This window comes from Macrobrachium nipponense, chromosome 9 (assembly GCF_015104395.2).
Source record: "Macrobrachium nipponense isolate FS-2020 chromosome 9, ASM1510439v2, whole genome shotgun sequence".
Lineage (NCBI taxonomy): Eukaryota > Metazoa > Arthropoda > Malacostraca > Decapoda > Palaemonidae > Macrobrachium > Macrobrachium nipponense.
Window position 1 is genome coordinate 96818976 of NC_061110.1, and position 23095 is coordinate 96842070.

The 23095-nt window shown below is 36.5% G+C and overlaps 2 protein-coding genes across 2 annotated transcripts in view; one reads left to right on the plus strand and one right to left on the minus strand.

The window, feature by feature from the left end:
* Positions 1–23095, plus strand: part of LOC135218540 (calcium-activated chloride channel regulator 1-like) — a 915765-nt gene that overhangs the window by 447836 nt on the left and 444834 nt on the right. The gene's annotated exons all lie outside the window — the stretch shown is intronic.
* LOC135218465 (calcium-activated chloride channel regulator 1-like) overlaps positions 127–23095 on the minus strand; it is a 23176-nt gene continuing 207 nt past the window's right edge. The window contains exons 1-4 of the mRNA XM_064254791.1: positions 22446–23095; positions 5196–5770; positions 3835–5063; positions 127–3422 (exon numbers count right to left, since the gene is read on the minus strand). The exon at positions 22446–23095 is cut by the window's right edge and continues 207 nt beyond it. Coding sequence (XP_064110861.1) covers positions 1813–3422; positions 3835–5063; positions 5196–5770; positions 22446–22607 — 3576 coding nt within the window. The 5' untranslated portion in view covers positions 22608–23095 and the 3' untranslated portion in view covers positions 127–1812. The remainder of the gene's footprint in view (positions 3423–3834; positions 5064–5195; positions 5771–22445) is intronic.

Consider the following 23095-nt stretch of genomic DNA (forward strand, 5'->3'; position numbering starts at 1 on the left):
ATATTAAGTTAAAGAACTTATCAGCTGTCTCAATTATCCATTCTGGTGAGTCCTGTAATAGGATTGGTAAAACTCGAATAACATTCATGATTGTCTTTATTTTTTATTCAAAAGAGTTTTTTATCACAGATATACAAGATATAATGAGATCGGTTTGGAATCGGAAAAAAGGTTACTTCTACGTACATAAAATCTATTTTATCTGTTTTACCACTACAACATCAATCGTTCATGTTCAAAAGATGTTCTCAGAAGGAATGTCTGGAATTTTTGAAGCTCTTCATCATTACATATATATATATATATATATATATATATATATTATAATATATATATATATATATATATATATACACTCTCTTTGAACTCACTCTGATGTGATAAGTAAGGTTTTAGTTTTTATCTAAAATCTTCTCTTTTTTTTCTAAAATGTTAATGTTTATCTGAGGTACTGGTCAGGTTTCTTTTTTTCATCACTGGTACGTTATTTTTTAAATACCTTGACACCAATATCTACACTTATCTGTTTTTCAAGGGTATCTTTATGTTTTCTTATTTTAAACCTTTGCATATGATGCAGATAGTTTTTGCAAGTTACCCAGTTAAAAAATATTTTGTTCAGTATTCAGCTAAATATTTTGTCGTACATCATTTTTAAAATTTCGTTATAAAATTCAGAGTCAAAATTCTTTTTTCAGTATTTTCAAGTATTATCACTAAGAGGTTCCAAATGCGATTTCCTGAAATTAAATCATTAATATTTGAAAAGTTCCAGATCGTTTTTCCAAACACATGAACTTTTTTTTTCCTCCCAACATATACCATCGGTTCTTCATGGGAACGAAGTTCATTACTTCACAACATCAAACGCTGACACCAATGTGATGTAGAAACTGTAATCAGTTAATTAAGCAATCACATTTTGTTTAATTAATTGATTAGTTAAGAGATGCGTGTAAGGATCCCGAGACCTTGTTAAGTTAGATATTCCTTCGGAAATTTTCACTTATAAAATAACTTATTATTTACCTCACAGTGTTCTTTATTCCTGGAAACTCTAAAGTCAAGTCTTAGTACATTTTCAAACTGGATTTTAGTACATTTTCAAACTGGATTTTTCCTTACACACAAGTTCAAAACATCGCTTTAATGTTAACTCGGCTGTCCTTCACTTTTGAAAATGGTAGTGTTTATACTCGGAGATCGCTCAAGAATAAACATTGAAGAGCATTTAAGGAGAGAAGTCGTCTTGGGTTGGAAACAAGCACTCTTTGAGTTCTGTAGTTACATCTAAGGAAATTTTTCTTTAGTTTGCAATACCACACCATTCGTTGCTGCAAGCAAGTGATGATGTGTAAAGACTGGTATCTGTTTCCTCGAGTTTTTCTTTTCACATATTTGAGGATTGTATCGATAACTACAAATGCAGGTCAAAGTTCGTGCTAAATCCGTGTTATAATGACTCACGAATTGGCATCCCGTGAATGCAACTCGACGTTGCTTGACTCACAGCGTTTCTTTCCAAACGAAGATCACCTCAAGTTTTTATGATCATTTTCAACAGCGAACTACACATTTATGACTAGATCTGAGCAAAGCTTACAGCCAACAATTGTATGCACAACATTAAACGCCTGTCTAAGACGACACTCTATTTTGTATTGACAACAGTTATTGTACATTTAAAAAACCATATAAAAGTCAGTCCGAGAGGTAAAGGAGCTTGGAAATTGGCAGATGATAGTCGTATATATACACACACAAAGCTTTCCTAGATTTAAGGAGTTGGAAATCTTCCTGCTGTGGATTACACTACACCTGCGTCACGTTGCGGCGTTTGGGCTCCACCGATGCCGTTGGGGATGCCACTGCTGCGGCTCGGGCCGAGGCAGAGGGCTTGGGTGCTACTGGAGGAGGCACCTTTACCTGCACGGGAGCATGAGGCATGAACGATGCTTGCTCTGGGTAGGGAATATACATTGGCGGTGGGGCTTGACAGTAAGGTATTTCTGCTGTGATGGATGGCATCTCTGTTGGGTAATTCGATGGATCACTTTGGTAAGACATTTCAGATGGTTGGGAACCAATTTCCTGAGTGTATACAGTAGAAGCCTGAGACGATTGTGATGGTTGTCCAGGTGGTGTGTAGGGGGGTAGTTCTTCGTGGCTGTATCCGGGGTGGTACGGATAGGAGTAAGAAGGGTGGGGCTCGGGTAGATAAGTTGGATGGTAGGCAGGAGGGTCAGAATGGGTTGTTGATGGGGTTTGTGCTGTCGGATAAGGATGAGTTGAAATCAGAGTTACATCAGGGAAGGGATCTTGGAAATTTTGACAGTGAGATAAGGATCCTGATACTTCCATGTTAGGACCACTTGTCACGGAAATTCGGCGTTCATGTTCCTGTAGTAATTTTGAAGCACCCCATGACTGCATGGGAGAGATCGGACGTCCATCTTTTGAAAGTCCAGCTTCTTCTTTCACTGCACTGTCTACAGAATCTTGTCCCTCATCTCCTACCATAAGTGTGGAGTTTGTCTTAATCATAACATTGCGGTTACCTTCCATTCTTTCTTGATCCTTTTTGTGCTGTTGGCGCCGATGACGAGCCACATGGCAGTAACAGAATGTAGTTAGTGCTGCCATTATTATTAAAAATCCAACCACGGATCCACTTATGACAGCAACATCTTCAAGGCTAAGACCTGCAACTCTAACTGGCTGAAAAACTTCATGGCCAAGAGGCTGAGCCAAGTTTATTGTAGGTTCAAGTGTTTTGGGACTTGTAACAACAGTGGGTGTTGTGGGTGGAGTTGGAAGCCAGAAGGAGGCAATGTTACTAACTCCTCCCCGGTTTCCAGCTTCATCCACTCCACGGATGGCTACGTAAATTGTTTGTTCATATTTGTCAATTTGAAGTATAAGTGACTGTTCAGTACCCACAAGCACTGGTCCTGGCATACCACTTATACGTTCTCCACTAAATGCCTTAGCTTCTGCCCAAGAGTTGGCCAGGACACCTTCATAGTGATAAGCACGATCCCAGTCATAGTCATCCCCAGGTGCTGTCCATCGAAGCGAAACTTCCCTTGATGTTTGGTTAACGTGAGATCGTAGGTCCAAAATTCTGTTTGGAGGAACAATATCAATGCCATTATTTGGAGAGACTATATCCAAAACACCATAGACTGTTGATCTTTGGAAGGCATTCACTGGTTTTATGTATTCATATTTTATTCTGCTACCACAACATGTAATTTTGTCTCTCTCTGAGTAAGTACGGCCTGGGAATGCATCAGTAACTGGAGAGTGGGCCAGACCATTGTTGTTGTCAGCTGTTACACTGAGCTCATAGTGGCCTGATGCTCCCTTAAGTGCAGGAAGGTAACGGGAGTACACACCATCTCCTCCAGTGATATCTGGATCTGTTGAAGAAAAATAAAGTATTGATGTAAACCTAAACTAGGAAAGATAAACATTTCAGATTAAATCATTTATACGCAAGTAGTGTGTTTTTCCATGAGATTTTAATTTTTTCAAATAAGGTTAGACCTTTGCTTAAGTAAGGTGCTCAAACTTTATATAAATTATTGCATAATTTTCATAATGACAGCATTTTCATGTAAACTATTGTTAATGACTACAAATTCTTAAGTTCTTCATTAATTTTATGTAATGTCCTGAAGTATTATGTTTAAGAGATCACTGGCAGTAACTAGCGTTTAAAAACTTAACATACATACTGGAAACTATGACTTGACTAGTTAAACTTTTATCATTGTTGATATTGAGATAAAATCCCTTAAAACATTGGTCTAGAAACAAAATGTTAATTACCTCCAAATCCATTATCAAAAAGCTCAACAACGATGGAATTGTAGTTGCTTCCTGTTGTGTTAGTACCAAGCCTCTGTAACCTTGCTGTAACTCTGGCATTTAGTACTGGCACCAGTCCATCCTTTACCTCTGCATAAACCCTCACTGGTGTCATTGAATCAGTCATGTTGATTATGGACTGATCGCTACTTGTCCAGAGCCTAATGCTAATCTGACGAGCCTCACTTTCTGTGGCTACGACCTGAATGTGAAGGCCTTGGTGGGAATCAGCTCTGTTCTCCACTTGATATGTCCATATGCCACGCTCTGCCTTAGGGATATTAACAAAAATCACATTAGCATCACCATCTTCTTGCATATTCACTGAAGCAATAGTTTGACCTGAAGGTGAAGTAAGCTGCACTGTGTTACCAACATGGTTAAGGTCATAATAAAAGACTGAAAAGCGGGCACTTGGACCAAGGGAGTCATCCAGATTGAAAGAACCAGTTGCCATAGATGCAATTCCACCAGGATATGCATAGCTGTGGATTAGGACCGGAACCTTGGATGTGCCTGGCAAAGAGCTGTGGCGTACTGCTGAAAATAATGCATTCATGAGGGCAACCATCATGTTAACTTTTGAGTCGTTACCCACTCCTTCATCCATAACTGTGAAAGATGATCCTCCAGTGGCCTTGATAAGAGACTCCAGGCCATGCGTAGTAGTGGCTGTACCTCGATTCTCAGTAACTGGGTAAATGACAGCCTCAACTCTTACTCTGTGTTGTTTCGCTAGTCTTTCCATTTCATCCAATTCGTCTTGGGAAGCTGTGCCTTTGCCAGTAGTTACTAGTATGACTGTAGATCCAGCAGTACCAGGAGAATCAATATTAAGGGCTCTCAAACCTTGTTGGAAGCCACAAAGAATACATTTGTTGCTCTCTGGTACAGGCGATGGATTTCTGGGAAGAGAAGAGCCAACGCGTTGTCGAACATCGGACATAGATTCCATTTTCATTAAAGGTGCAGTAGTTTTAGCCTGTGAGTTGAAAATGACTAAGGCAACATGAGCGCCGTCAGGCACGTCGTAAACCATGACTCTGCGTACAGCTTTCCGAACAAACTCCCACCTCTGTTGGAGATTCATGACAGCAGTGTCCTCTACTACGAAAACAAAACGTGGGGGTGCTTCTTGCACAAATGTGAACGATGGCATCTGAGGTGCTGTACCATTTGTTATCTTATTGCTGAAAAAGAGAAAATATCAGAGATTAGAGTTGTAGTAGAACAGCAGTAACATTCTAACAAATTTATTTTGCTTAACAATTACCATAAAAATGAGTCACTAGCATTTAACTGTCTTCAGTAATGAAACTTACCTTCCATTATTGAAGTCCTCAGAGTGTTCAATAATGTCCCAGGCAGACCTCCCTATGCACTGAGCATTGTGCTTTGTAGGAGCCTCAGGATTGTGTGATGCAGTAGGACAGAAAGGTACTATTGGATTTTGCCTTGTGGTACACCTATTGGGCACGGGATTGTTTGTTGTTGGATCCCTGTATGTCAGTGGGTATAGCGGATCATCAGGGTATCCCCTCTCCTCAAACACGCCCCATCGGAACTTCGACCACTCAGCCATGAGGAGTTGAGCCACATGATCATAGGTGTTGTTTGTCGTCGCTCTTAGAAGGTCGCCACCGAGTTGGATGTAGTCTCCATGATGTCCACATCCCTGGCTCTGCTGAGTCCAGGGTCTCACACCAAAAACCGGGTGGGCGGAAGTGACGTGGACATGGCTGTCTATTGGTACTGACAGTGGAGTGACAGGGGTGAGGAGGGAACATGTAAGGGAGTCAGTTCTCCAGGTGGGGGGGAGGGCAACTGTGACCTGACGAAGGAAGGCTCGACCTTCGGTGGATGTCCATAAGATGTTTGAGAATTCCCTGAGCACACTCTGTAAAGATACAAATAAAAAAAAGTTCATTTAAAGTTATGTGAGATGAATGAGGACCAAATTTCTTAGTAATGTCGGTTTTTTTCCCCTGGAATTAGTACTTGTAAAACAGTGAAGTTAATCCATGAAAGGAATATGAATATAATCACTGCATGTATACATTTAGAAAAGTAATCCATAGTTACTGTGCATAAATAATTTTCAGAAAATGAAGATATGTCCTAATCTGTGTGTACAAATGACTAAAGATTAAAAGCTAAGTAGAGTGGGTTTGATTGAAAACAGCATTAAGTCTTTGAGAAACTATATATTTATCATCTTGTAACTTTTAACCTGAAAATTAAAATAGGCCAAGGAGAAATTCATTGAGTATACTTTAGAACCATCCTAGTATTTACTGTACATCTTTCTTTACTTTAGGTAGACATATTTTTCAGGGTCAATGCATTTTTATCTCTCCTATAATTTCCTATAAAAACAAAATTATGTAAAAACATTAATTGGGTGAAGGGAAGTTTGGCTTAAGATGCAGATGAACATAAATGTACCACTGGTGTGTACATCTCCACGAAAAAAGTTTATATTATTATTATTATTATTATTATTATTATTATTATTATTATTATTATATTATTATTATTCAGAATGTAAACCCCATCCATATGGAACAGAGATCATCAATAAAGACCAATGGAATAAAGTCAAATAAGAAAACTTGCCTAAGACGCTCGCTGATAAAATTAGCATTTGTGCCGTCTTAGAGGAATTCGATGATGTTCATCTAATAACCCCTCATTTAAAAAATTATTTGGGGTCTATTATCATAAATTTCCATTTCGAGAAGTAACGTTATGGAATGACGACTACATATTTTACTTTTTGTGTTGATACCAATTTTTTTTTTTATCACAAGTTGAATAATATTACAAAAGGATAAAAGTATCCATGAGATTAAATATTATTTCAGATATCTACATGATAAAGGTCTTGCATTTTGATAGTTACCAAAATAACTGACATGTACAATTGCTCTTCAACTAATTATTTTGATATTATTTATTTATTATTCATGTTACTAGTCTCTTAATGTCCGTTTTCTTATTTAATAGAAATATTGAAAACGTGGGAATGATGTCCCTGGACGACACTGAGAGGCGTTGTATCAAATAGAGTGAAATATGAGATGCTAAAGTCATCTTAGTCAATTATCGTAAAAGAAAATCAAGTAATTTCGATGAGGTTTTTGAGCAAACGAACGCGTATTCTTGTGTCACGCAAAGACACAACGAAACAGACCATGAGTACTTATTCGGGTCACGTAGGAGTTCCTTATGTGTTATTTTTTATTTACTTATTTATATTTTACTATTTTTGCAATGGGGAGGTCCGTAACGTAACTACGGAAGACTTCGTATGTATTTGAGTCTTATTCTCTTTTACATAATAGCTTTTTTCTAGAGTTACAATAGTGTTTTTCTATAGCAATATTTTTTGTTTTCCCTTCCGACGGCTGCCATGAACACGCAAATGTCCTGTGTAATTTCAGTCTTGTATTGTGATAAATGCTTGTGTGTGTGTGTGTTGTGTGTTTTCTAAATCCAGGAATTAAGTCCCTCATTGAGCCATTTGACATTATTCAGTTTTATATTTTATATCATATGATTACCTATGTAAGTATCTGTGAAACTAGGTAGGTTCTACTACTACCAATTCCACTACTACTACAATTATTATTATTATTATTATTATTATTATTATTATATTATTATTATTATTATTTGTGCATGCTGGAAACAGACCTTCTTTCAAAAAATGTTTTATTAAAAATAATGGCAGAATTTACAGAATTGATTTTATACAAAATTCTTTCAATTCTCCTTATGATTTGTATTCCTGGCACGCTGGTATCACAAAGCAGCTATATTCCGTTGACGACCTACAGCACGATGAATATTGGACAGTTGCTTAGTAATACCAGCGTGCCAGAAAAGCAAATCGTAAGGAGAATTGACAGATTTTGGTATAAAATCAGTTCTGTGAATTCTGCCATTATTTTTAATAGAAGAATATTATTATTATTATTATTATTATTATTATTATTATTATTATTATTATTATTATTATTATTATTATCATCCTAGAGAGAACGGTCGCCACCATAAAAGCAATAAGAGCTTCGCTCTTCACGGCGCCTAACAATATTCTTTTATGTTCTGCTCACGTCAGATTATGACCAGGCCGAGAGATATTGGAAGGGTCGCCGATACAACCATTAATTCTGGGATAGAGCTTACACAGATACATGCAACGGAACCGTAATAGTTAATTGTTACCCGGCCATTGCGTGTGTGCCCGTTGTCTTTATGCTCACGCACACGCGCGCGAGCACGGAGAAACACAGACACACTATACATATATATATGAGTGTGTGTGTATGTATGTATAGTATATATATATATATATATATATATATATATATATATATATATATATATATTTATACCGTGATTCATATGCACCGATTAAGCTACAAATATCCTTTGATATCCAATTCGCTCTCCCTCGGAATTAATATACATTTTCATATATGTTAACCGAGGGGAATTTGTATAGTTAATAAGAAATTCGTCCTCTCGCGGATTCGAACCATGCGCCTATGTCTGCGTTACAAGACTAGAAATGAGAGTAACGTAAACCAATGTAAAAGAGAAAATCCGTATTGACGAGCAATGTAAAAATCCTATCAGCAGGCCCCGCCCTCCATCCCTCCCAAAACCAACCCCCCCCCCCCCCCCCCCCGCAATTATTATGGGATTATCGCTGTAGAGAGGCGTTGCCAGAGCTATAATAACCACGAATGCGTTACGCTACAGTGACGAAGCAGTTCGCAATTTGTCTGTTACAAGCAAAATTCCCCTAAAATTTCTGATTCGTGAGGAGAGGGATGATTACTCTCGAATACGCACGCAATAGCTTACGTTCTACTATTTCGTTATTTTGCAGGTTTTAATTATGATGTAAAGGAAAGAAAAATGATCGTTTTGGCATTTACTAGAATTAGTCAGGTATTCGAATGTCTTTCCCTTGCCTCTTGTGGATATGTTCATGTGTCACTAGAAGTACATGGTGATATATATATATATATATATATATATATATATATATATATATATATATATATATATATATAATGTATGCATTCGAATGTCATACTCTCGCCTCTTGTGGATATGTTGTCAGTAGAAATACATAGTAAAGATATAGAATATATAGAATATATATATATATATCTATATATATATATATATATATATATATATATATATATATAATGAATTTATCTAAATCGTTCCGTTCTTTTCTACGGAGGCATACTGGTATAGTTCGTTTAACGGACCACTTTATTTCCATGTATTAACCATCTTTTATGGCCAATTTTACGTCCACGAAATGGGGAATACTTAACCGCTAATTTACCTCTGTGTAAATAAGAAGGGGTAAGATAGACATGTCTAGGGTTGGCCGGTGAGAAACGATTAGAATTAGCTGTGTGTGTGTGTGTGTGTGTGTGTGTGTGTGTGTGTGTGTGTGTAAAGATAAAAAAAGGCCCATAAAAAATTATTTTAACTTTGCAACCATATATTTCGAGCACTTCCTTCTGTGCTCCTGATCACTGGTAAAATATGGACATAGTATGTCTTACAAAATACAAAAACATATATGTTTGTGTGTATGTATAGTCAGGTAGATAGAGAAACAGACAGATCAGATGAAGTATCTCACATTTCTTCGTGTTCCAAGCATTCACAGGTAGTAGTACCTCAGTGACGGTTATATAGATCGCCTCTTGTGCACTAATGGTCCGGGGATCAGTCTCTAATCGCCGGAAATGAATCGTTAAAACGATACAACGGCCGCCCTGTTCGATCATTTAGCCAAACGGCCTTCAAATATTATTGGTGAGGAAAACAGATTCTGAATATGTGATTTTTTATCGTTTTTTATTTTTAATGAGTTACGTCGAGTAATTTGCAGTATTTATTGTTATATGAGGCTTTAAATGCTCTGTAATTATACAATGCATCAGCGAGTTTATTTCAGGTATAGTCGTGAGCCTAATGGCTATAGTATTTATTTGCAGGTGAGGTGGACTGGTGGGTGGTACCCGTGAGCAAACCGTAGACCTAGCAACTGCGTACAAAGTGCTAAACCAATTACCCCTGGTTTCACTCCATATATACATATATAGTATGTGTGTGTGTGTGTGTGTGTACATATGAGACTATCATAAACTTTTAACACCTTATAAATAGAAAGAACTTAAAACATGTCTAAATAAAATACGACACATTTTATAAATATTTTCAGGTATAGAAGTCATTGACAAACATTAGTACTTATGTAAAGTGAGAGAATCAAGCTACATTTTCGAATCACCCAGAAAGTAACATATTTTGTGGAGATAAAAATAGACAGGCCTAAGGACTTTTTTTTTTGGGGGGGTGGACCACTGAACTGCTGGGCCACCTTTTAGAGATATCCTGCATAGATCGCAGCGGCTAGATGAAGCGGGAAGAATTCGAGATTAAAAAAAGAAAGAAAAAGTTCATCTACTGATAGAAAGACAGTTTAGAATCGTTCAACTTTCTAGATCCGGTCTCCCATTAGGCTGACTTTTTTTTTTTTTCTTTTTGAAAACTAAAAGCTCCCTCCCAAAATTGTGGGCCCAAAATACTTCTTTTATCCTGCCGCCATTAATCACTGACACGGTGACATCTGGTGAATAAAAATATCTTATACAACTTTGACAAGTTGAATGTCGTGAACTCTCTCTCTCTCTTCAAAGCCCCCGAATCGATGGAGTGACATCAACAGCGAGGTCTCTTTCTAATCAGGAGATGTAATGGTTTTAGATATTAATGGGCAATTGTTCGTTTCCTTAGCGAATCGAATTACATATACGCTGTTGTTGCAAAGAAACACCTGCGTATACATACATGTGCCCCTACGCATATTCAACAGATATATATCAAGTTTTCAGGTTACACTGATCCTATCGTTTTGTGCCCTTGGATCAGTGTTGGTAAATTCATACATCATGTATCATAATATATATATATTATATATATATATATATATCTATATATATATAAAAATATATATGTGTGTGTGTGTGTGTGTGTGTGTGTATTATGTATGCTTCCGTATGTATTTACTACGCAAACGATACAAAACTAACATGCATCTGTAAAATAAATTTTTCGTACAGCTACTGCCTTTATCACCAGAATAATATACAAGATTCTGTTTATTAACGCCAAGAGCATAAAACGGTCGAATCATCGTAATCCGAACACTGTCCCAGAACTTGAATACATATTAAACCATCTTCCCAAAGTTAACATTTCGAAAGCCATAAGGAAACCGTAAAAGAAAAACGGAAACATTGGACTGTTTCGCGCGAACATTTCATCGTCGCGAATAAAATAAAATAAATAAATAAATAAGAAGTAAAAGTTTTATTACATGAAGAATCTCGCGCGTTCCATTTCCTCTGGCATAGATCTGGACTAGGGTGGTGGGTGTGGATGCAGTGTTGTACCATAACCCGGGAAAGAGGAGAGAGAGAGGGGAGGGAGGGGTGGGGGAGGAGAGGAGAGAGAGATCGAGAAGATGAGAGCGGGAGGATGAGACAGAGAGAGAGAAGAGTTGAGAGAGATAGAGAGAGAGAGAGAGAGAGAGAGAGAGAGAGAGAGAGAGATAACTCCCGAAAGGGAATTGGAGTTTCCTACACATGCACCTGCCATAAAGCAAAACGAACTTTCCCTTTACTGTCGACGTGATAGTTTTCCCTCCTGATTTATTGTTCCTTCTTTCTATTTTTTTTTTCTCGCTCTCTTAAGAGTTGCATTCTCTCTCTCTCTCTCTCTCTCTCTCTCTCTCTCTCTCTCTCTCTCTCTTCCTTCGTTTTGACTTTCTCGCCTTATCTTCATTCTTTCACCCCTGCTCCCCTTCTGTACCTGCCTCTCTCTCTCTCTCTCTCTCTCTCTCTCTCTCTCTCTCTCTCTCTCTCTCTCTCCTCTCCTCCCTGCTCCTCTTCTTTCGCTTCAGTTTCCCATTGTATTTTATATCCTCAGTCTCATTCTTAGATGTATCTTTTTTTCTTTGCTCTTGTAAGTTCCATTTTCCTCATTTCCTCATATCTCCTTTTTATGTCTTATTTTTACGTTTGCTATTCTTCTTCTCCACACTTCTTTCGTACGTGCTTCCTCATCTCTTCTGGCATATTATATTTTACTTTATATCTCACCCATTTAACCTTTAATTGCATTAAAAAATCAATAAAAGGCGCCTTTAGTTGTGCCTCAAAACCACTTTTAAAAGTTATCCTACTTTCACCCCCCCCTAAAAAAAATAGAAAATTAATGTCAATCTAAACCCATTGAAAAAGCGATTAAAATTTGACCTGTAAAACCACTTGAAACCCGACTATATTTCACCCAAAGACCACTTAAAGAACGACTCTAATTGCACCCTAAAACCACATAGTTATTTTAATTTCACCCCAAAACAACTAACTATTATTTCACACCAAAACCACATAAAAAAGTTATTTTAATTTCACCCCAAAACCACTTGAAAACGACTTTAATTTCATCCCAAAACCACATAAAAAGTTATTCTAATTTCACCCAAGAGCCACTTAAAAAGCGACTCTAATTTCAATCCAAAACCACATAAAAAGTTATTCTAATTTCCCCCCAAAACCACTTAAAAGTTATTCTAATTTCACCCCAAAACCACATAAAAAGCTATTCTAATTTCACCCCAGAACTACTTGAAAAACGATTCTAATTTCATTCAACCCAAAAACCACTCAAAAAGCAATGCTAATTCCAACCCAAAACCACTTGCAAAGCAACTTCAATTTCACTCCAAAACCAATTAAGAAAACTAACTAGTTTTTCCCCCCAAAAGAACCATGTTTATTTCTCTCTTTACAATTTGGCCTCGTAAAGTCTGTCTGTGCACCTTTATACAGCAGCACCAAGAGAGAGAGATACTACTCAGCCACGCCCAGTGTAATTAGAATAATGCAGATTTGATTATCTCCGAGGCGATAATCATCATCTCGATGACATTGATTATCGTCAGCAGCATCCCTTTGCAAAAATGCAGGTGGGAAAGAGAGAGGGGGAAGCAGCGGTTATATGGAAGGGATTACTGATCTTTGTGAGAATGGCAAGAAAGGAATGGCTATGGAAAGGATTGTGGAGGGTTGTGGTTGAAAGACGGGGGGCGCGAATGGGTGGTTATGTATGTTGTGTGGTAGGCAAGGAAGTCGTTATTGAAAGGAGTAAATTGTGGAAAAGGGAGGAAAGGAGCGGTTTTGGAAAATAGTCAGCAGTGTTGTGAGAAAGTTTGGAAAAGAGTGGTTATGGAAAAGGAATATGGGTGGTTGTGGAAAAGGCAGGGAAGGAGTTTTTATGGAAGGGAGTGTGGATGGTTGTGAGAAAGGCAGGAAAGGAGTTGTTATGGAAATGGTGGGTTCTGGAGAGGAGTAATGAGGATTATGAAAAAGGCAGGAGAGGGGTGAATTATGTGAAAGGAGGTGATTGGAAATGCAGGGAATGAGTGGTTTTGGGAAAGAAAATGTGAAGTGGTGTTTACGGAATACATAAGAAACGCGAATTTCAATTCAGAAGAACCTATGTGAGTTCGAGTGACATTAAGGAAGATGAGACTAGGTGTCTGTCACGTGACCAAAGGGGAGAGATAGAGAGAAATTTCCAGGACACCAGTTACTGTCTCTTTCATACTCCAGCGATGATTCGTGGATGAAGTATCCATCTGTGCAGTAAAACTTCCATAATCATTGCCGCTTGCTACTACACTTACATCGAAGCTCATCAGCAACCGTTTACCCCTATTTTGGACATATTGTTGTGCTTGCTGTATGTTAAGGTCCTTTCTTTCCAGTACTTCTTTTATTCCATCTGACCAGGCCTTTCCATGTGTTACTGGATCATTCATGTATCTATATATATATAATATTATTATATTATGTATATGTATATAACTATGTATATGTATATATAGATAATATATACGTATGTATGTATGATGTGTGTATATATATATATATATATATATATATATATATATATATATATATATATATATATATATATATACACACGTATGTAAAGGGTCCGAACAGGACCAAAAGTACTTGGCTATCTCGCTTTTTCATTTTTTCCTTCGCTTGGCAAAAAAAACCTTTAATATATATATATATATATATATATATATATATATATATATATTATATATATATATATATAGTGTGTGTGTGTGTGGCGTTCACACAGGCGAGAATCCGTAAGAAGCCTCTCTGTATAGGGCGAGTGCAGTGCAGCGTGACAATGGAAAAAGAGGAAAAGATTTTATACTTTCAACGAGAGAGAGAGAGAGAGAGAGAGAGAGAGAGAGAGAGAGAGAGAGAGAGAGAGAGAGAGGAATATAAAGCTATGCTGGGTATGCAATAACACAGATCTTCGCTGTGAATACAATTTTGTTTTAGTGCTCCGAGTCTGAGGTTATCTCCTCGTCTCCCGTTTCAAACAGAGGAAGAACGAAATGCGCAACAACGGACTGAATTGTAGAAAGAGAACTGGGAAAAGTATTGCGAAAAGAAAAAATAAATCAAACGTGAAAAGAAAGAAAGCAGTTTTTACAAATATAAGGAGCTTTTTGGTTTTGTTTTTTTCCAGCTAATTATACAAACTAGATGAACATGTCGAGAAATAGGCGCCGGGAACCGTCAAGTGTTAGTGAAAAGTATTAAAGCCAAATATGGGAATGGATTCTGGAGGGGAAAATAATTCACGAGAAAAAGCTCTCTTTGTGAAGACGCGGCCAAACTATTCCATGATGTTGTATGAGTTTTTGTTATACATTATTCATGATGTTTGCCAGTACTGTAAAGAAGTGGGTATAAAGAAAAAAAGGATTCATGAGTAATAGACTGTTTCAAAAGAAAGTGAAAGAAATTGCCAGTTGGTGTTTCTGATATTTTTTATATTTTTTTTTCTAACCAAAGCGGGATCTGAAGTCTATTTTCAAAGAAGTGGAAATGAATTACAGAACATTTTCTTTCTGGTATTATCGTAGGATTCAAGCTATTCACGTTTTCTTGCTGGTGATCGATCACATAGCAACCTTTAGGACAATTGTCTACTACGAAACAGATGAATTGATAATATCACGAAGATTATATTTAAATTTTTTTTTCAAACTTATCAGGCTTATGTCCTATTTTATATAGAAGCTTTTTTTTCTGTATCTGTGTATGACACTATGAGGATATTTTCATATGCGCTGAGACTTCAGACCTTACCTTCAAGATTGAATAACAAGAAAATAACTTTTTTTTTTTTTTTTTTAGCTGAAACTTTCATCAGAGCATATTGTTCCTCTTTGGCTTTTGCATGATATATATTATTAAAAATAAACTGCTTTCAACAATACCTGCTTTCCTATTGAATGGCGTAATTGAAATCTTTATACAAAATACAAACTTTGACCTTTCACTTTTCGTTATTCATATTATATTCACCTAACGGCGAGCCTCGAAAAAAAGCAAGAGGAAGAAAAGGAAGAAATAAAATGTGAAGAGTCAATTTTCATAAGAGCCGAACCATCAAGCAAGTTGTTAGAATGAAGAGTTTTACCGCCTATCTTGATTGAAACGATTTTCCTTCTGCCTTCCGTCGATTATAAGTAAATGTTACCCAAAGAGAGAAGAGAAGAAGGTATTGTTAAGTGGTTACTCTGCCTCTTGGCCTTAAGTCCCTCCACCAAGCTCCTCATGCAGTGTGAGTGTGAGTGTGTGTGTGCGTGTGTGTGTGCGTGTGTGAGTGTGTTCTGAAAACTGTGGTTTTGGGCAGAGCTCAGTAATGCGTTTATATCCAAAAGGGAGTGATATCCTTTCTCCCAGAAATTACATTATATATATATATATATATATATATATATAATATATATATATATATATATAATACATACATACAGTAAACCTACTTCCTACCTCCCCTCCGGCCCACCAATAAAACCCACATTGGTTTTATTTTACAATAATTAGGCTTTACTAAGGAAACTTGTTCTGAGAATTGCTACAGACTGGCAAGAGAAAAACCTATTTTACTGAAGTTATTAATAGGTAATATAGTATTTTTCAATAGGTATATTTAACATACAGTTACGATGTCCAAATCCCTTCCTAGTAGTGATATATATATATATATATATATATATATATATATATATATATATATATATATATATATATACAATGAAGGTAGGGGAAGCACACCAACAGGCAAGGAACTCATATTTATTAAGTTGCAACGTTTCGAAGCCAACCAGCAGGCCTCATTTTCAAGCTAAAAAGTAACAATATCTAATTAGTACAATAAAATTAAGCTACAATATTAAAATACACAATGTAAAGTACAATAAAACAATCATAGTTAAAAACACAAATAAGGACCAACCGTTGAGTGTGAAGACAGAGGAAGGACTAACAAAAAACGTAAGCAGTTCACGAGAGGTAAAGAGGTGTAGACGTGGCCATGGGTGTTCAGTGAGGGGACCAGTTTTTTTAATAAACAAAGATTCATTAATTGCTAAAACCTTGTGATTGGAAGCTCTGCCCAAAACCTGAAAGTCTTTGTACTGGATCGAATGCCTACATTTATCGGTATGATCCCTTATGTTGGAAAATTCGGGATTCGAAAGCTTAGTGCCAGTTTCTATAGCTGATAGCTCTATGACTGTCGATTCGGACCTTGAGTAACCTATGTGTCGATCCAATATAGGTTCCTCGATTACATCGAGGACAAGTAAACTTGTAAATGACACATGAGGTCATCAATGGATCCAAACGGTCCTTGAAGTTGAAAAGGCTACGATATTCAGTGGGTTTGTAGGTATAATAACGCCAATTACAAACTGGCAAAATATCTAGTTCCCATGCTTGCCCCCTTAGCTGAAAATTCTTATAACCTAAAGAATTCATACGAGTTCAAAAATTCCATTCTTGCTCAGGACTCGGACCTTATTATGGTAAGCTATGACGTTAGAGTCATTTTTTTACAAATGTACCTGTACAACAGACCATTGATATAATTTTAAGTAAGCTTTTTCGCTACGGGATGAGTCTCTTTTTAATGGGTTCGTAAGAATGATTTTAGGAAAAACTTTTAGATCTGGCGGTGCGGGACACCGTTTTTTGTTTTTAATGGTTGTTCTTACTCGCAAATTGATGTATGGCTATGGGCTCTCTCTTGGACCCATCTTTGCCGGTATCTTCATGTGCTCGCTGGAAGAGCAAATGCTTGATTCTTGTCCCCTTAGTTACCATCCACTTTTTTATAAACGGTACGTTTGACGACACGTTTGCACTCTTTAGAAGTTCGGTTTGACGCCGAGAGGTTTTTTAACTTTCATCAACTCATTTCACCCTAACATCAAATTCACCATTGAACACGAAACCAACAATCAGTTGCCTTTTTTAGATATTTTAATTACACGCTCCTCTCATGGCTTCTCAACTTCCGTTTTTTTGAGAAAAAAAGACATTCACTGGTCTTGGTACAAATTTTATAGTTTTTTAGTTTTTGTTCTCTTGATTTTAAGATAAATGCCTTATTAACCATGCTTCACCGAGCCTTTGCTTTGTCTTCTAGTTGGCAATCTTTTCACAATGAAGTCACGTTCTTGCAAAAGATTTTAACAGCAACTGCTTTCCCACCCAGTTGTTCTTTAAGCATGTCTCCAAATTTTTAAATAATATTTTTGTTCCACGTCATCCTACTCCTCACGTTCCTAAATTACCGTTCTATTCTAGCCTTCCTTTTATTCACAATACAACTTTATATAAGGAACTCCACGCTTTAATGTCTGGTCATCTCCCTGCCATGAAAATCAAAATTATACCTACAAACCCACTGAATATCGGTTAGCCTTTTCAACTTCAAGGACGTTTGGATCCATTGATGACCTCATGTGTCATTTACAAGTTTACTTGTCCTCGATGTAATCGAGGAAACCTATATGGATCGACACATAGGTTACTCAAGGTCCGAATCGACAGTCATAGAGCTATCAGCTATAGAACTGGCACTAAGCTTTCGAATCCCGAATGTTTCCAACATAAGGGATCATACCGATAAATGTAGGCATTCGATCCAGTACAAAGACTTTCAGGTTTTGGGCAGAGCTTCCAATCACAAGGTTTTTTAGCAATTAATGAATCTTTGTTTATTAAAAAAACTGGTCCCCTCATGAACACCCATGCCACGTCTACACCTCTTTACCTCTCGTGAACTGCTTACGTTTTTTGTTAGTCCTTCCTCTGTCTTCACACTCAACGGTTGGTCCATTATTTGTGTTTTTAACTATGATTGTTTTATTGTACTTTACATTGTGTATTTTAATATTGTAGCTTAATTTATTGTACTAATTAGATATTGTTACTTTTTAGCTTGAAAATGAGGCCTGCTGGTTGGCTTCGAAACGTTGCAAACTTAATAAAATATGAGTTCCTTGACCTGTTGGTGGCTTGCTTATACCTTCATTGTATAGTTGGGTTTGGAGAAAACCTCCGCCTGTTTAAAATATATATATATATATATAATATATATAATATATATATATATATAGAAAACAAAAAAATTGTTGTCACATTCTCCCTCCACAAGCATGAATATAAACTTTAACGGTAATGACCCTGAAGTTACAAGTCGTTTAGAACAACCGAGTACTGCAAACTCCACCACGCGACACATAATAGAAATGAGTGAGTTGTCAAGTCCTCTCTCTCTCTCTCTCTCTCTCTCTCTCTCTCTCTCTCTCTCTCTCTCTCTCCCCCCCCCACACACACACACGCACACACACACACACTTGAAACTTGGGGCTAAATTTGACGGTTAGCCCCCAACATCGCGTGGAGAGTAACTCGGCTAAAAGCTGTTTCTTCCAGAGATAATAACAAAGAGTTTCCCTTAATTCTGGTCACATGTGTAACGACTAACTACTACTACTACTACTCTCTCTCTCTCTCTCTCTCTCTCTCTCTCTCTCTCTCTCTCTCTCTCTCTCAGAACTTCTGAATTATCTGCGCAGAACCCTGGTAATATTTCGGCCTCTTGTGTGTGTGTGCGTGTGTATTTTTTTTAAAGTAATTTGGTTAAGAAGCAAACTAGGCATGCAAGCGTAAGCCGCTTTACAAGATGGATTAAATTGAAATACTCGAGCAAAGCGAAGTGTGTGCCTAAAGAAGTGTATATAAATACAACAGCATTCGGCTAATACTGATAAACTTTCAGATATAAGCTGTTAAGAGAACATTTTTAGCTGGGCGTTTCCCCGCCTACAAGCATTGCCTGCTTTCGTTATCCAGATGCTTTGGGGAAATTATACAAGCGTGCTTGCACGCAAGCACAAACATTCGCAAAAATGCACACACACACACACACACACAATGACGCGGTATAAAAGCATCTTAAACAGATTATGTAGCACAGCATTTTCCATTATCTGGTTAGCAAGGAGGGATTGTTTAAAAGCGCAAACACACACAAGCACATACACACACACACACACATACACACACACACGCTTTCCAAAAACAGCGAAATCCCTTGTAAATCAAGTTTCAAAAATAAAGATATCTGTTATAGCATTTGCCATTATCTGGTTAGCAATAGGGGATTCTTTTGATGCACACACACACACACATACACACACACACACACACACTTTCCAAAAGCAGCGAAATCCCTTATAAACAACTTTCAAAAATAAAGTTATCTGTAACAGCATTTGCCATTATCTGTTCTGGGGAAGTAGTATGTTTTTAATGCATGTCAGAGAGAGAGAGAGAGAGAGAGAGAGAGAGAGCCACAGGTTTTAACTGGGTAATGAATTCCAGCGCTGCATGTTTAAGTGAAATGTATTTATAAATAGTGGCGTGAGAAATATTTATTTGCGAGAGAGCGTTTTATGCGAGCGAATAATTCACACGAAATTGCGTCCCGCGTTTCAAAAATCATTTAGAACCAAACACTCGCACAGTGACTTTACGCACGATGACTTTATTTAATTGTTTATGTTTTCATGTGCACATGGAGCATTTTAGTTTTTTAGTTTTGAAAGTTTTTTTTACCATGTAGTTGACATTTAATCTTACCGGTGACTTTGCTGAATCGATTTCAGCCTGCAAATAAAATGCAAATTAGAGGATACTTATATTTTGATTTTGTCATAGTGTCAGTTTAGTATTTTATTGATGTGTATATATATATATATATATATATATATATATATATATATGCGTGTGTGTGTGTGTGTTTGTGTATAATGTTGGTACATGTATGTATGTATGTATGTATGTATGTATGTATACATTACTTTTTATGTAATTTGACAAGTTTAATAATTCTCTTAAAATGGGCCATAAAGAAATAAAAGAATTGTTTATAATCCACACACACACACACATATCTATATATGTATAATGTTGGTACATGTATGTATGTATTGTATATATTACTTTTTTATGTAATTTGACAAGTTTAATAACTCTCTTAAAATGGCCCATAAAGAAACAAAGAATTTTTGATAATCCACATACACACACACACATAAATATATATATATATGTGTGTATGTGTGGATTATAAAAAATTATTTGTTTCTTTATGGGCCATTTTTAGAGAAATATTAAACTGTCAAATTACATAAAAAAGTAATGTATATATATATATATATATATATATATATATATATATATATATACGTATTATGTGTGTGTGTGTGTATGCCGCGCGCGCACGCAAATATGAGATAATGCTCTAAACCTTTTCGTCAAGTAGAAGAAAGTCATCTAAAAAGAATTAAACGCCCGAAAATATGTAACAACCTTTGGGACACTTATCAACCCCAGTGTCACAACCATTAAAATCTCCTGTGGTATTACAGTTGGAATGAATTCCCGCGGCATTCCCGGGAATAAATATTCCCTTGACATGAGAGAAAGGATGGAAAACGGCCGTGGTTAATTGCATGTTGATATGTGGTTGATGCTGCTTAATGAGAGTGACGGCTAGAATACTCTTAAGAATATATTTGTGGACGCGCGCGCAGCGTGAGAGAGAGAGAGAGAGAGAGAGAGAGAGAGAGAGAGAGAGAGAGAGAGCAGAGGCCGGTGGACTGCATGGGAGCGTGAAAGTTTATAAAGAGAAGGTGCTAGTAATTGTAAATTGTATCCTATCTAACTCATCGAGTCACGGAAGGAGAGAGAGAGAGAGAGGAGAGAGAGAGAGAGAGAGAGAGAGAGAGAGAGAGGAACGCCGGTGGCCTGCACTGGAGCATGACATTTTATAAGGAGAAGGTGCTAGTAATTGTAAATTGTATCCCATCAAACTCATCGAGTCATATATATATATATACATACATAATCATATATATATATATATATATATATATAATATATATATATATATATATATATATATATATATATATATAGAATAGAGACAGACAGACAGACAGAGAATGCTCCTTTGACACTGAAAACACGTTTGAGACCAGAGGTTGCTCTCTGTTGAAATGATCATTGCAAAGAATCAGATATAAAGTTCATACAATTCAAGAACCCTACTATTAAATACGAGAGGGAATACAGCTGATCCATGAAGTAATGGAGTTTGCAAGCAATTCTTTTGTTTTCTTGAATGCAGCCAAAGCATTCGAGAGAACAATGCAATGTTTTCATTTCCCCCAAATTGTGACTGGTAACTACATAATGAGCAAAGGCATAAAAGAACTGATATTTCGGGTCTAAGGCAAATGGCGTCAGTATTAACTACCGTCGCTTTTTATCTTGTATTGTCTTTTATTGTAATTCCTGTGTATATGTACACAATGAGTTTATTCAGTTGAAGCTATGGTTATTGAGCTATATATATATATATATATATATAATATATATATATATATATATATATATATATATATATATATATATGCTTATTCTTGAACGTCATTTTCTTTTTATATTTTATTTTTCTGTCCAATGATTACTCTTCTCGACTGGACTTCTATATATTAACTACAGAATCTGTGTCGGTTTTATGTCACTACCAGCTGTAGTGTAGTAGTACCTAGTAGTAGTAGTAGTAGTAGAAAAGAGAGAGAGAGAGAGAGAGAGAGAGAGAGAGAGAGAGAGAGAGAGAGAGAGAGAGAGGATTATGAATAAGAATAATCATAGTCTAAATGTGTCATACCTGATGTCTTATATTAAAATTAAACAGCTGTTATGACATAAGAAAATATTAAGTAATAGTCGTATTATTGTTAATATCTAACAGCTAAGTCTATTACCCTAATCTAGGCTTATTAAGAATCAAAGTACAAATGAAACGATCCTAAAAAAAGAAAGAAAGAAAAAAAACTAGTACTTAATATTAATGATATAATAGTAATATCATAAGCCATCAGTGAATCTAACAGCCGGAAATGTTACCGGGCTAAATGACTCATCTAAATTATCATGCGAGGAAGAATGTCAATGAGGAACATTGTACAACGGGAAGCAAAACTATCGTACCTTCAGCCCGTGAATGACTTGGTTGCAGTGCTCTTGGGGTATGTCGTTCGTAATGGCCACTGCTAGTCCCTCATACCCATTGTTGACTAGCTTCAGTCCTCCTTGGCTATTCACTAGCTGTGCTGCGAGCACTATTAACAGCAACTTGTCAATAGTCCACATTTTTCCTTCGCTGAAGTTAACGGAATTTAAAACTGTACTGGTGGATGTGATCAGTGACTTCAGGGGTAGGGTTTTCCTCGAGAAAATGATGTAAAAAGTTTCATGGTTATTGAGTAATGTAGTTTTTATTCTTATAAGTTGATGGAATTTTATTCCTCACTATTTTATTTCTATGGAGTTTTCAAAACAAAAATGTTTCCAAATTAAAAGTTTTTCACTTCTGTTCTGCAGATGGTTATCCACTGTTGATTTTTCGGTATTCACTTTTTTTTTTTTTTTTTTTAAATTCACTGTCCAAGTTTTTAAAATTTCTCTTCCATTATTTCACTGTCCGTCTCGCCCTCGTAACCAACCAATCCTTTTGCGTTCGATATCGTTTACAGTCGATTCACAGAAAAGAAAAAAAAAATTCGGCCGAAAACAAGTTCAAATTTCCAAAAAAATTCGCCAGAAAAACTCCCACTGCTCGGAACAAGTCCAAAATTCGA